General features: G+C 45.8%; 1 protein-coding gene across 1 annotated transcript in view; it reads right to left on the bottom strand.

Moving 5' to 3' along the window:
- Positions 1–14,578, bottom strand: part of LOC133444885 (dynein axonemal heavy chain 5-like) — a 97,047-nt gene that overhangs the window by 23,466 nt on the left and 59,003 nt on the right. Inside the window, exons 61-72 of the mRNA XM_061722780.1 lie at positions 8,056–8,148; positions 7,163–7,399; positions 6,924–6,989; positions 6,450–6,590; positions 5,325–5,456; positions 5,112–5,222; positions 4,747–4,901; positions 3,978–4,099; positions 3,594–3,823; positions 3,016–3,174; positions 2,774–2,930; positions 2,234–2,379 (exon numbers count right to left, since the gene is read on the bottom strand). Of these exons, the coding sequence (XP_061578764.1) occupies positions 2,234–2,379; positions 2,774–2,930; positions 3,016–3,174; positions 3,594–3,823; positions 3,978–4,099; positions 4,747–4,901; positions 5,112–5,222; positions 5,325–5,456; positions 6,450–6,590; positions 6,924–6,989; positions 7,163–7,399; positions 8,056–8,148 (1,749 nt within the window). The remainder of the gene's footprint in view (positions 1–2,233; positions 2,380–2,773; positions 2,931–3,015; positions 3,175–3,593; positions 3,824–3,977; positions 4,100–4,746; positions 4,902–5,111; positions 5,223–5,324; positions 5,457–6,449; positions 6,591–6,923; positions 6,990–7,162; positions 7,400–8,055; positions 8,149–14,578) is intronic.

Raw genomic sequence — 14,578 nt, 5'->3', positions numbered from 1 at the left:
AAAAATCCACTCTCAAAATGGCAGGGAAAAAATGCACGGCCAAACGAAAATATGAAAATAAACACAGGACGTTTTTAACAGAGTGGGAGAGTTTAATATACAGTATATATAATATAAATTAAATATTAATATTTAAGCAATACATCACGACAGGCCGTGGTATACAATACCGACGCAAAGTGATGTATTGCTTTTATAAAACGGTTACCAATAATGTAAATATAAAAGAGTAATACACAATCTCTTTTATATCGTTTTTCATTAATCAGAAATACACATTATCCAGTAAAAAATAGTCCCATCTCTCCAGATGTAGCTCCGCATGTCGTCTTTTGCTCTTCTTTTTTCTCTGAGACAGGAACTCCTCAATCCATTCATCCATCGTTAGCTCCTCCCCGGAGATCAAAGTTTACCGTCAACATGCCAAATTAATTGTTAACGAAAATAAAAAAATAAACTTTAACACCAGCTACTTTTTGCTACCTGCTGTAACCGTCAAAAAATATATAACAGTTGGTTGTCATGGATACATTGTTGCTTCCCTGACGCAGAATGATATGCTGTGATAAGGCTTTAGAATAGAAGCCGTGGCATATAAAATAAGATAAGATAAGATTGTCCTTTATTTCTCCCTCAATGGGGAAATTCACTTTGTGCAGCAGCAGTACACTCAACACACACATGCAGGGAAGGGTTAAAAAAAAAAGTAAAAAATATATAATGACGAAATATAAACAGTATACTGTATACATTGGAATGAAAAATAATATTCTCATTATACCACAGTTAACAACCAATCAGATTGCAGGATTTCACCTTCTGTTTTATATTATATATATATTGGTATTTTTATGTCTCAGAGAGAGCAGGGAGTGAGGGATGGGGCAGTTGATGTGTGCATGTGCACGATGTGGCTCTTTGCAGTAACACAGTAACCAATTGTGGCTCTTAGCATCTGACTGGTTAGCCACCCCTGAACTATAGATTTGTTTTTCACAAGAAAAAAGAATCCAGAAGCTCCTGTCGGTCCTGTGCCAGTTTCCCAAACTTCCGACAACGATAGCTCAGAGGACGAGTCAGCAGGTGATGCCCCAGCACCAAAAAAGCCAAAATCTTATCATTTCAGACAAGAATGGCTCACTGAATTTACGTGGTTGAGATATTGTGAAGAAAATGAAAGTGATGTCCTGCATGTACTGCTCTCAGTGCGGTCCGAAATTCGCCGGAAAACTAAATTCGCCGACTCCACCACACATTTCAAACATGAAACGCTGGTTAAGCACAACAACAGCATCAGGCATAAATTATGCAGGGACAGATGCAATGATGGAGCAAAAGCGCCGCTGCCCCCATCATTTAAGAGGCAGGCAAGTAAATACATTGCTATTACTGTAAATTGTTTGTGTTTATTGCTAAATTAATGCAGTAATGCAGTTAATATAGACAAAATTATAAATATGTTGTGTCGATATAGATGCTCCTAGATTTTGTGCTGGTGCTCCTAAAATTTTCAGTAAGGAGCACTGGTGCTCCTAGTGGAAAAAGTTAGTCTGGAGCCCTGAAGAGCACGAGGTGCTTCTCTCTGAAGGACAACACTCTTCTGCAGTCCTCCAAAAAGGACTCAAGCGCCGCCAATATCCATCAACAAACCATCAACAAGACACAACAGCAGGTGAAAAACAAAGAAAGCAAACCCGCGCTGAGAACGGGACTCACCCATAAACATACACATCCGAGGTAACAGAATCAATACAAAGGGCCACGGAGAAACACTAAATAAAACCAGCAATAGCAGGAGCTGTGTATAACCACAGAACAGGACAACAAATGGAAATTCACCTTGAAAACTGCGTTCTTCTTTCATTCTACGTCCTGTATTAACACATTGGACCGTTTTTTGGTAAAAACAACAAAACATGATTGCAAACCCTTTTTATAACCTAGAAAGCACATTTAAATGGTAAATTTGGTCATGAGATTCGTATGCGTCTCCTCCAGAGTTTAAGCGTTTTATCCACCACTGTGACACGAGGATGAAAGGTGGCAATGGTCCGATACCAAGGTCTCAAAAGAAAACCCTGAAGCTGTTAGCAACATTACTCGTCTCATGCATGAAAACCTTTGATCTGTAGGACATGGACTCCAGACTTGAGGCCTGGCTGCGTAAATCATTAAATCTACTCTGCATTGTCACACAAAGCTGCTGCAGATAATTTCTAGAACAAATTCAAACCTCCTGTGCAGCCTCAGCTTTAGCAGTGACCTCCTGCAGGACTTTCTCGGCCTTCACGGTGGCCACAGCGAGCTCCTGCTCCTTCACCACCAGCTCCTCAGACAGCTGGGACACCGACCCCTCTGCCTCCATCAGTTTAGCCAGACCTGCAGGAAACAGACAGACAGACAGACCATGAACTGGAAGCTCTCTTACAGGCTGGTGGAGGGTAATCTGGAACAAGGAGGTGTGACATGGTCAGGACAGGATGAAGGATTTCTGGTTCTATTCAGAATCAGAAAGAACATCATAGAGTGTTTGTCAGGTGTCACGTCCAAACAGAGAGGAAAGAAAAAAGTCAAAATAGTTCAAATGTCAGAAAAGGTAGTCTGTCCATCTACACCCACTAGTAGTCCCGTGTGCAAATATGAAGTATACACACGATAGAATGAACAGACTTGAGAAGAGGCAGCAGCCATCATCATCATCATTAACAGACATCATTTAACTGCGTCTCTGGCTTCAACTGATCTGAGGAGCTTATGAGGAACTGGTTCCCACCTGTCTTCATGCGGTCAGCCAGCATGCCAACACGAGTGATCTTCTCTGTGTAGATTATCTTGTAGCTGTTGATGAAGGACAGGAAGGACTTTGGCGTCACAAATGTTTGGCGGCGGAAACGCTCAAAATACATGACACATTTCTCTGCCACCAAGTCCTGCAGGAACATCAAGTCACGTGATTAGTGGCATGAACTCCCAGTCGACATTCGTCACGGTCAACATCCGGTGGACCTACTGTACCTGGAAGGCTCCCATGGTAACAACCACGCTCTCCCTCACGCCCTGCGAGCAGCAGAGGTCCTCGTACTGGGACAGGAAGTGATGGGACACAGCGATCAGGGCGTCCCGCGGCCAGCGCTGGAACCAGTCCACGGTGCAGCCAGATATCAGAGCTGGGAACTGCAGGTCAAAGGACACGGATGAGGCTAACAGACATCATTCTGCGGCTCCTCCTGGGGAGGGAATCACTTATTTCTACCATCACAGTTGTGGGCAGCTGCTGAAAGACCAACATTTGTGGTGAGCAAAGGGAGCGGGCCGGAAATTGGACCGGGAGCCGGACCGGGAGCCGTCGGTGTGTGATCCGTCCCTCAGTGAATCAACTCTTTTCCCCTCAGGTCCACAATTTGAGACGAGTGTCTGTACAGTTCTGATCCACTAAACCCGTCTGTTCGAGCCCCTGCTGGCCCAGCAAACCCCCTGGAAGAACCGAACACCACACCAGGTCCAGAACGCCTTGTTGGAGGATTGTTCCAACGGTTTAGTAGCTCAGTCCCTCTTCTGTGGTCAACAGGACCAAACCTGTTTCAGCTCCTCACCTTCAAGGCGCGAGCCCGGAACTTCTCCCCGACAGGCGAGAAGCAGAGGACAACGTGGAGGTTGCTCCGCACGCGGGACAGGAAGAAGTTGTAGAGGTTCTCAGGGGTCGGAGGTCGGCGGGGGTGCTGCCGCTTCATGACGGGGATCAGGTCCTGACTGATCTCGTCCACCTCATCACGGCCGAACAGATTGGAGACTTCACCACTCGCAAGGACGTTGTTCATGTACTCTGTAGACAAGAGATGTCAGATGAGGTATCTCCATGGCAACAGGAGGAGCATGCTCACACAACTGGTACTATGTCAAGAAGAGCATAGTCAACTCAGTATGCAGTCAGATTCTGATCCCCCCCCGAGTGACATAACGGTCCTGAGGGTTTGTACCGAGGAAGGCATCTTCTTTGATTTCGTTGTCGGTGAAGAGGAATGTGATTCCTTTTCCCTGCTGACCAGCAGTCCGATACACAACTTTCAGATCCTCCAGCAGGTTGGCGCAGTTGTACGACCTGCAGCGCACACACACACACACTTACTTTAGAAGTTAAAGGAGCTGTATGTAAGACCAATAATAAAACGAATCATAAAATGACCCCGATATGTCAACAGACATTTAAAAATCATGTTCATTTCAAATACTTATGTCACTGACAACAGCACTCAAGCCAGGATATTCCAGTTTAAAAAGAGGAGTTGCAGCCCTCAACTGATGTTTATGTTGTCATTTTTTGTTTTGGCCTGAAGCTCCACCCTCCACCTATCTCCCAATCACCAAGTCAGTATTGTTTCTGAAGCTCCACCCTCCACCTATCTCCCAATCACCAAGTCAGTATTGTTTCGGCATCCGGGTTGCCAGCTCGGCTCTAATTATGGCAGCCATGGCAGCCTACGTTCCTGCTGCATTCTGCAGCCTACCTGGCAACCTCTGGTCGGGGGGAGGAGGGGGAGGGTACACGCCGCTCAACAATATTTTGAAAGTGACTACAGTACCAGTTTTGGCCATTTCTTACAGACGGCTTCTTTAACTCTTTCATTTTCAAAGTGGACATACACTCACCATAAATGAATATATACATGTTTACTTTTAAACCTTTAACTTTCATGTAAAATCTGGTCCATAGTACAACAACGCTGACATGATGGCGGTGTTTCAGACCTGGTCAGTGTGATCTGAAAGGTCTCGTATCCTGCGATGAAGGACGCGAGCCTTGTAAGACTCTGCTTCCCCGACCCCCCGACCCCGACCAGCAGGGCGTTGCCCTGCGGCGTTCTCAGGATGCGTGAAATGCGCATCAGGTGGACCATCGCGTCCTGTAATTGGAGCACACAGAGAGCAGAATCAAGAGGCAAAAACGACCAGAGCATTTCACCACGTGATCAAAGCTCGGATGGGAGTCGAGTCTCAGACATCCACAGTTCCTCACACATACTGCTCATCCGTTCATGTTGTTGAATGTTGAGGATAACTTGAATAAAACCCTCGACCACCTGCGGAGGACTTCTGGGAGGACTCAGCATTACCTTGAAGAAGACCAGGTCCATGGCTCCGCCTCTCACCATCTCGTTGTACTGCTGCTGGAAGACACACAGCCGCTCCGCCAGGTCATCCAGGGACTCGATTGGCTCGTACACCTGTCAATCAAGAGCACACTTGAAAACATCCCAACATGTCCTAAAGATTCATTTACAATGAATCCTGGAAGCATTTCTACTGTATTTTGAACAGCTCCAGACCTTCGGTGCATCCAGATCAAAGTCTTCTGGTTCGTCGCCTGTCACCTCGGGAGGTTCACGCAGGAAGTCCACAAAGTAGCTGTCCCACTGAGGATGCTCAGTCAGAGCATTCCCATGATCCTCCGTCGTGATCTGAAGGACACAACTGTGGTTCACTAAACAACATTATTTGTCTCTACCTTTTTGTTAAACAGAGAAGGATGACACACACACACACACACACACACACACACACACACACACACACACACACACACACACACACACACACACACACACACACACACACACACACACACACACACACACACACACACACACACACACACAGTACTTCTATAATCTTTCTATTTACTTCTATAATTCTATATGTTTGTGATGCATATGGTTCATTGTTTTACATTGAGCTGCTTAAAAAAACAAGGAATCCTAAGTTAGTCTTTACAAGTGTAAAGTTGGGACTACATTGTGCTTGTATTTATGAAGGAATGTTACATTCAGGTCAAAAGCTTTTTTTTGTGGACAGTTGAATAAACATTGGCATAAAGCAAGCATATTTTCCCTTTCTCATGTTGTTAACAGTATTAAAAACATTTAAAAATACCTTAAGGTAATTTAGAACAGCAAAAAATGTGTGAATAAATTTGCTTTTAATATGCAATTAATCGCAAGTTAACTATAGACAACATGCGATTAATCGCGATTAAAAAAATTAATTGTTTGACAGGCCTAATATATATATTAATAAAACAAATATTTGTGACATATTAAAAAAATTATATATATAATATGTATTTTATATACAAAATGCACATATATATGCCTTAGGTTCTTACCAGCATGGTATTAACCATTAATATCTGTGCATACAAAAAAACAAACAAACAGGGAAGGATGTTTCCATTCCTGTGCTTCCTGTGCTGCTCCTGTGGAGGAGCAGCTCACTCCAGTGTTTGGGCATATTCTCCATCTTAAAGCTAGATTAGTGGCCTCTGTCCTCCATCTGAAAGGCGTTTAAGTGCTCCTCTAAAGTTCTTACTTGATTACTTTTGAAATAATTGAAAAACAATGCTGCATAAAAAGTTGGCGACTCTTTGGGAGAAATAAAAACTAAAGCAGACAGACTTTTTCCATGATGCTGCTGAAGGTCTGTCTGTCATTCATGTCGATGAATCGGTCAGCGATCACTCTGCAGCACTCATGATGGAAGAGAGCGGCGAGGAGAGAGGAGCTCTGACACACCGCCGACGTCACCGTCAGGACACCCTGAAAAGCACCACACACACACACTCACATGTCCAAGATGGCACTGCAGCAGGAACACTGGGAGGTGAAAAACGGTTCACACACTCAACAGAACCTAAAACTACTCTGCCTAAAACGTAGCGCCGTCAATAAGACAGTTATCTTTGGTGATACTGGTGCTGCTGATAACTTTATTGCATGTTTTCAAACAGGTCACGTTACATGAGGCACCATCATTGTAATGCTGAAGACAGACCAGTTTATGACAATATATCAACCGTTTTAAATCCGGAAAAATGCTTCATTCAAGTATTTTCCTCCCAATGTGTTTGAGAAAGCGAAGCTGGATTCTACCTGCCAGATTCTGCTCAGATCCCTCAGGTTGAAGATGTAGTGGAACTTTGCAGGAGACGGTAACATCTGAGGAAACACAGCCACCAAACATGTGAAAGATGCAGAAAATAACTGTTCTTCTGAACCGCCCTGTGCCCTTCAGAAAAAAGCAAGTGCCCTTCAGAATAAAATCAGGAAAATAAAAACGTGTCATAATGAAAAGATGCCGTATCAACAGACATAAACATGAGGAGTCTGACCTTGGCCTTCACGGCCTGCCACACGCGTCTGGTGGTGGGAACGAGGGCGGCGGCAAATTCACAGACTTGGTCAGGGAAGCCTCTCTCCTGGCAGAAGTACCCCTGAGCCACGGTGCTGAAGATCTTGTCGATGGACGAGTTGGCGGGAAGCGTGCAGTTAAAGATGCAGAACTGCCTCTTCAGACGCTCGGGAATGTCGTTGCGGCCGCCACCGGGGTGGATCATGGCTGCCGCCACCTGTTGAAGGTCATGACACGCTTCATTCACGCTGCAGTTTGACAACGGTCGCAGCTCCCATGTCCACTTCATCGGGTCGACTATACAACATTTAAACGAGTGTCTTTCTGCCTGAAATGTCCCGCTAGCGTGATGATGTCGTGGAGGAGGTGAATCAGCCGTTTCAGGGATGAAGACAGATCAGAGCCAGTTTCTGTTATCTGATAGTCCAGCAGGTAGTAGTTGGACGGTAGTTTGTGTCGTATAAATAAACCCATCTGAATCTCGGCTATGTACAAATAAACCACAAGATAAACCTAATCTGGATGTTGTGTGTAAAACACCTGTATATAAAGAAGAGGCCAACAGGTTTGGGAAGCAGGAGGTTTCCTCCAAGAAGTTATGATCAATGACTCAAACTGAAGTCCAACAGCGTGGGTGAACAAAGGTCAAATAAAGAGGGGATATACCCGCCACTTAAACGAGTAAAACTAGTTCCAGTCTGACTTTGGTTCTCAATGAAGTGGTGTAACACTAAAGAGCAGCTGACGTCTGCACAACGTCTACACCTAAACACTAAAGCTTCTCCTCCTGGGTAGAAACCGTCGGAGATGCGTTTGTCTCCCTGAACTCCCTGAACCCGTCTCACATGTGTCCAGTAGCTCCACATGTCTTACCTGAACATCCACCACATGGATGAATTCCCCCGGACTGTCCAAGCTGTAGAAACCTCCCTGCTCCATCAGCTGGCGCACAATCTCATTGGTTATCTGAGGGAAATTAGGGCGGAGATAAGGATACAGAGACTGTGGTTGGTTATCAGCAGAGGGGTGTTGAGGGGAACCGCCAGCTCATTACAGGCTTTAGTGAGAAAGACAACATGCATGTTAACAGCCTTTTATGTTCAGAGTTTGAAAGGGATGTGAAAGCAGGAGTCTTCAGTTCTGTCCGCAGCGTCGACTTTTACACGTTATCTGCACACAGAGGACCACGGTCACGGGACGGCACCGTGTAAAGGTCGGCTCCACACTTGCATGCTTCTCGCTTGCCTTTGAGGACCGCAGGACTCCAAGGACTCCAAGTTTCTCTGTTGGCAGTTCCTGTCCTCGTGGAGTATGGTACAACCTTCAATCGTAACTAGGGCTTTATCTATCGAATATTTTAGTAATCGAGTATTCTACTGAAAATTCCATCGATTAATCGAGTAATCGGATAAAACATATTTTTGTTTAGTTAAAGAGCAATTATAATTAAAGCTGCAAGCAGCGATGAACGGGCCCTCGCACTCACGTCCACCGCCCCCCATAAGCATATCAGAAATGACACCACCCACGACTCTCTATGTCAAACCATTCAAAAGTTATAGCAGAAAAAAGGAACCACCAATCAGAAGAAGGGGCAGGGCTAATTCAGGCCAATGAAGGTCAGGGACTCCATACAGAGTCTGATACTGCTGTGACTTACTAGCTTATGAGAGATCAAAATAGCGATAAAATATCTGGAACCATTTTTTCCTAATTTTTTAAATATTTGTAAGGTATAAATGTTAGTAAAACACTATATTTTATATTATTACTTTTTCTGTAACCATTCTACCGAGGTTCTAACCGGGCTAAGCACGGGACTATTTCTGACGTAACAACATTACAACAGCTGATTGGTCGGGGGGCGGGGCCGTCATCACCCTACTCGCCACTGATTGGCCGGGGGGCGGGGCCGTCATCACCCTACTCGCCACTGATTGGTCGGGGGGCGGGGCCAGCAGACGTTTGTATCAGGAAGCGGGACTCTCTATGTCAAACCATTCCAAAGTTATAGCAGAAAATCGGGACAACCAATCAGAAGAAGGGGCGGGGCTAATTAAGGCCAACGAAGCTTAAGAACTCATTACAGAGTCCCATGACACCACCCACGACTTCCTATGTCAAACCATTAAAAAGTTATAGCAGAAAAAAGGGACAACCAATCAGAAGAAGAGGCGGGGCTAATTCTGGCCAATGAAGGTCAAGGACTCCATAAAGAATCTGATGACACCACCCACGACTCTCTATGCCAAACCATTCCAAAGTTATAGAAGAAAATCGGGACAACCAATCAGAAGAAGGGGCGGGGCTAATTAAGGCCAACGAAGCTTAAGGACTCATTACAGAGTCCCATGACACCACCCACAACTCTCAAATGTCAAACCATTCAAAAGTTATGGCAGATAAAAGTATTCTAGGGGGCGTTGTTGAGCCGTTAGGCCACGCCCATTAATGCAAACCATGAAATATCAAATTTATCGCCAAGTCTGGCTTGCATGCAAAATTTGGTGACTTTTGGAGAACTATCAAATATGGACCAATCAGATGAAGGGGGGGTGCACTTGTTGGCGTCTAGCGTCGCCACGGTAACGCTTTTGAAAGAGAAAAGTAATGTGTGGTGTTGCAGGATGGAGACGCACATTTTGATGTATAACACACCTGGGTGCACGTTACGGTTCGGGCTGAATTAACTGCCGAAGGAATGGCATAAATTTCGCCAAAATGACACAAATTATTCAAAATGGCCGACATCCTGTTCGGTTTTGGCCATGGCTCCAAGAGACTTTTCTTTAAGTTGTTCCATAATACAGGTGTGTAGCGATTTTCGTGCATGTACGTCAAACCGTATTGTGGGGCTTGAGGCACAAAGTTTTCCGGGGAGCGCTGTTGAGCCATTTTGCCACGCCCATTAATGCAAACCATGAAATATCAAATTTATCGCCAGGCCTGGCTTGCATGCCAAATTTGGTGCCTTTTGGGGAACTATCAAATATGGACCAATCAGATGAAGGGGGGGTGCGCTTGTTGGCGTCTAGCGTCGCCACGGTAACACTTTTGAAAGAGAAAAGTAATGCGTGTAGTCGCAGGATGGAGACGCACATTTTGATGTATAACACATCTGAGTTCACGATACGGTTCGGGCTGAATTAACTCTCGAAGGAATGGCATAAATTGCGCCAAAGTGACACGATTAATTCAAAATGGCCGACTTCCTGTTCGGTTTCGGGCATGACGCCAAGAGACTTTTCTTTAAGTTGTCCCATGATACAGGTGTGTACCGATTTTCGTGCATGTACGTCAAACCGTATCGTGGGGCTTGAGGCACAAAGTTTTCAAGGGGGCGCTGTTGAGCCATTTTGCCACGCCCATTAATGCAAACCATTAAATATAGAATTTTTCGCCAGGCCTGACTTGGGTGCAAAATTTGGTGACTTTTTGGGCATGTTAAGGGGGGCAAAAAGGCCATCACTTTGTCAGAAGAAAAAAAAAAATAATAATTAAAGCTGCAAGCAGCGATGAACGGGCCCTCGCACTCACGTCCACCGCCCCCCATAAGCATATCAGAAATGACACCACCCACGACTCTCTATGTCAAACCATTCAAAAGTTATAGCAGAAAAAAGGAACCACCAATCAGAAGAAGGGGCAGGGCTAATTCAGGCCAATGAAGGTCAGGGACTCCATACAGAGTCTGATGACACCACCCACGACTCTCTATGTCAAAGCATTCAAAAGTTATGGCAGAAAATCGGGACAACCAATCAGAAGAAGGGGCGGGGCTAATTCAGGCCAATGAAGGTCAAGGACTCAATACCGAGTCCCATGACACCACCCACGACTCTTTATGTCAAACCATTCAAAAGTTATGGCAGAGAAAAGTATTCTAGGGGGCGCTGTTGAGCCGTTAGGCAACGCCCATTAATGCAAACCATGAAATATCAAATGTATCACCAGGCCTGGCTTGAATGCAAAATCTGGTGACTTTGGTGACAAAAATTGCTCACAAAAAATTCAGAATTCAGCCAGGCTCGAACTCTCAGCCTCCGGAACAAAGGACCGCAATGATCTGGCTGAGCTACATGTCCGCTTAGGTACTGCTGTGACTTACTAGCTTATGAGAGACCAAAGTAGCGATAAAATATCTGGAACCATTTTTTCCTAATTTTTTAAATATTTGTGATGTATAAATATTAGTAAAACACTATATTTTATATTATTACTTTTTCTGTAACCATTCTATCGAGGTTCTAACCGGGCTGAGCACGGGACTATTTCTGACGTAACCACATTACAACAGCTGATTGGTCGGGGGGCGGGGCCGTCATCACCCTACTCGCCACTGATTGGTCGGGGGGCGGGGCCGGCAGACGTTTGAATCAGGAAGCGGGAGTCAGCGCGAGAGCATGACGCCATATTACAGGCAGCTGATTGGTCGGGGAGCGGGGCCGTCATCACCCTACTGATTGGTCGGGGGACGGGGCCGGCAGACGGCCCCGCCCGGGGAGCGGGGCCGTCATCACCCCACTGATTGGTCGGGGGGCGGGGCCGGCAGACGTTTGAATCAGGAAGCGGGAGTCTGCGCGAAAGCATGACACCATATTACAGGCAGCTGATTGGTCGGGGAGCGGGGCCGTCATCACCCTACTCGCCACTGATTGGTCGGGGGGCGGGGCCGTCATCACCCTACTCGCCACTGATTGGTCGGGGGGCGGGGCCGTCATCACCCTACTCGCCACTGATTGGTCGGGGGGCGGGGCCAGCAGACGTTTGAATCAGGAAGCGGGACTCTCTATGTCAAACCATTCCAAAGTTATAGCAGAAAATCGGGACAACCAATCAGAAGAAGGGGCGGGGCTAATTAAGGCCAACGAAGCTTAAGAACTCATTACAGAGTCCCATGACACCACCCACGACTTCCTATGTCAAACCATTAAAAAGTTATAGCAGAAAAAAGGGACAATCAATCAGAAGAAGGGGCGGGGCTAATTCAGGCCAATGAAGGTCAAGGACTCCATACAGAGTCTGATGACACCACCCACGACTCTCTATGTCAAACCATTCAAAAGTTATGGCAGAAAATCGGGACAACCAATCAGAAGAAGGGGCGGGGCTAATTCAGGCCAATTATGGTCAAGGACTCAATACCGAGTCCCATGACACCACCCACGACTCTTTATGTCAAACCATTCAAAAGTTATGGCAGAGAAAAGTATTCTGGGGGGCGCTGTTGAGCCGTTAGGCCACGCCCATTAATGCAAACCATGAAATATCAAATTTATCACCAGGTCTGGCTTGCATGCAAAATTTGGTGACTTTTGGAGAACTATCAAATATGGACCAATCAGATGAAGGGGACGCGTGCTTTTTCGCGTCTAGCGTCGCCACGGTAACACTTTTGAAAGAGAAAAGTAATGTACGTCGTCGCAGGACAGAGACGCACATTTTGATGTAAAAACACAAAAATTGCTGACAAAAAATTTCATCATAGGTACAGCCAGGCTCGAACTCTCAACTTCTGGCACCAAAGACCACAATGCTGTGGCTGAGCTATGTCTCAGCTATCCCTTTCACTTCGACTTACTGGCTTAAGAGAGACCAACATAGCGATAAAATGTCTGTTTTTTTCCTAATTTTTTAAAATATTTGTAAGGTATAAATATGAGTAAAACACTACTATTTTTATTACTTTTTCTGTAACCATTCTACCGAGGTTCTAACCGGGCTGAGCACGGGTCTATTTCTGATGTCACCATATTACAGGGAGCTGATTGGTCGGGGAGCGGGGCCGTCATCACCCTACTCGCCACTGATTGGTCGGGGGCGGGGCCGTCATCACCCTACTCGCCACTGATTGGTCGGGGGGCGGGGCCGTCATCACCCTACTCGCCACTGATTGGTCGGGGGGCGGGGCCAGCAGACGTTTGAATCAGGAAGAGGGACTCTCTATGTCAAACCATTCCAAAGTTATAGCAGAAAATCGGGACAACCAATCAGAAGAAGGGGCGGGGCTAATTAAGGCCAACGAAGCTTAAGGACTCATTACAGAGTCCCATGACACCACCCACGACTTCCTATGTCAAACCATTAAAAAGTTATAACAGAATAAAGGGACAACAAATCAGAAGAAGGGGCGGGGCTAATTCAGGCCAATGAAGGTCAAGGAGTCCATAAATAATCTGATGACACCACCCACGACTCTCTATGTCAAACCATTCCAAAGTTATAGCAGAAAATCGGGACAACCAATCAGAAGAAGGGGCGGGGCTAATTAAGGCCAACGAAGCTTAAGGACTCATTACAGAGTCCCATGACACCACCCACGACTTCCTATGTCAAACCATTCAAAAGTCATGGCAGAGAAAAGTATTCTAGGGTGCGCTGTTGAGCCGTTAGGCCACGCCCATTAATGCAAACCATGAAATATCAAATTTATCGCCAAGTCTGTCTTGCATGCAAAATGTGGGGACTTTTGGGGAACTATCAAATATGGACCAATCAGATGAAGGGGGGTGCGCTTGTTGGCGTCTAGCGTCGCCACGGTAACACTTTCGAAAGAGAAAAGTAATGCGTGTAGTCGCAGGATGGAGACACATATTTTGATGTATAACACATCTGTGTTCACGTTACGGTTCGGGCTGAATTAATTCTCGAAGGAATGGCATAAATTTCGCCAAAATGACACAATTTATTCAAAATGGCCGACATCCTGTTCGGTTTCGGCCATGGCTCCAAGAGACTTTTCTTTAAGTTGTGCCATGATACAGGTGTGTACCGATTTTCGTGCATGTACGTCAAACCGTATTGTGGGGCTTGAGGCACAAAATTTTCCGGGGGGCGCTGTTGAGCCATTTTGCCACGCCCATTAATGCAAACCATGAAATATCAAATTTATCGCCAGGCATGGCTTGCATGCCAAATTTGGTGCCTTTTGGGGAACTATCAAATATGGACCAATCAGATGAAGGGGGGGTGCGCTTGTTGGCGTCTAGCGTCGCCACGGTAACACTTTCGAAAGAGAAAAGTAATGCGTGTAGTCGCAGGATGGAGACACATATTTTGATGTATAACACATCTGGGTTCACGATACGGTTCGGGCTGAATTAACTCTCGAAGGAATGGCATATATTGCTCCAAAATTACGCAATTAATTCAGAATGTTCAAAATGGCCGACTTCCTGTTCGGTTTCGGCCATGGCGCCAAGAGACTTTTCTTTTAGTTGCAACATGATACAGGTGTGCACCGATTTTCGTTCATGTACGTCAAACCGTATTATGGGGCTTGAGGCACAAAGTTTTTTCTGTCGAACCAATCAGATGAAGGGTGGGCGCGCTTTTTGGCGTCTAGCGCCGCCACGGTAACGCTTTTGAAAGAGAAAAGTAATGCGTGTTGTCGCAG

The sequence above is a fragment of the Cololabis saira genome, chromosome 5 (assembly GCF_033807715.1).
Source record: "Cololabis saira isolate AMF1-May2022 chromosome 5, fColSai1.1, whole genome shotgun sequence".
NCBI classification, from domain to species: Eukaryota; Metazoa; Chordata; class Actinopteri; order Beloniformes; family Belonidae; genus Cololabis; species Cololabis saira.
This window is presented reverse-complemented; position numbering and strand designations above follow the sequence as displayed.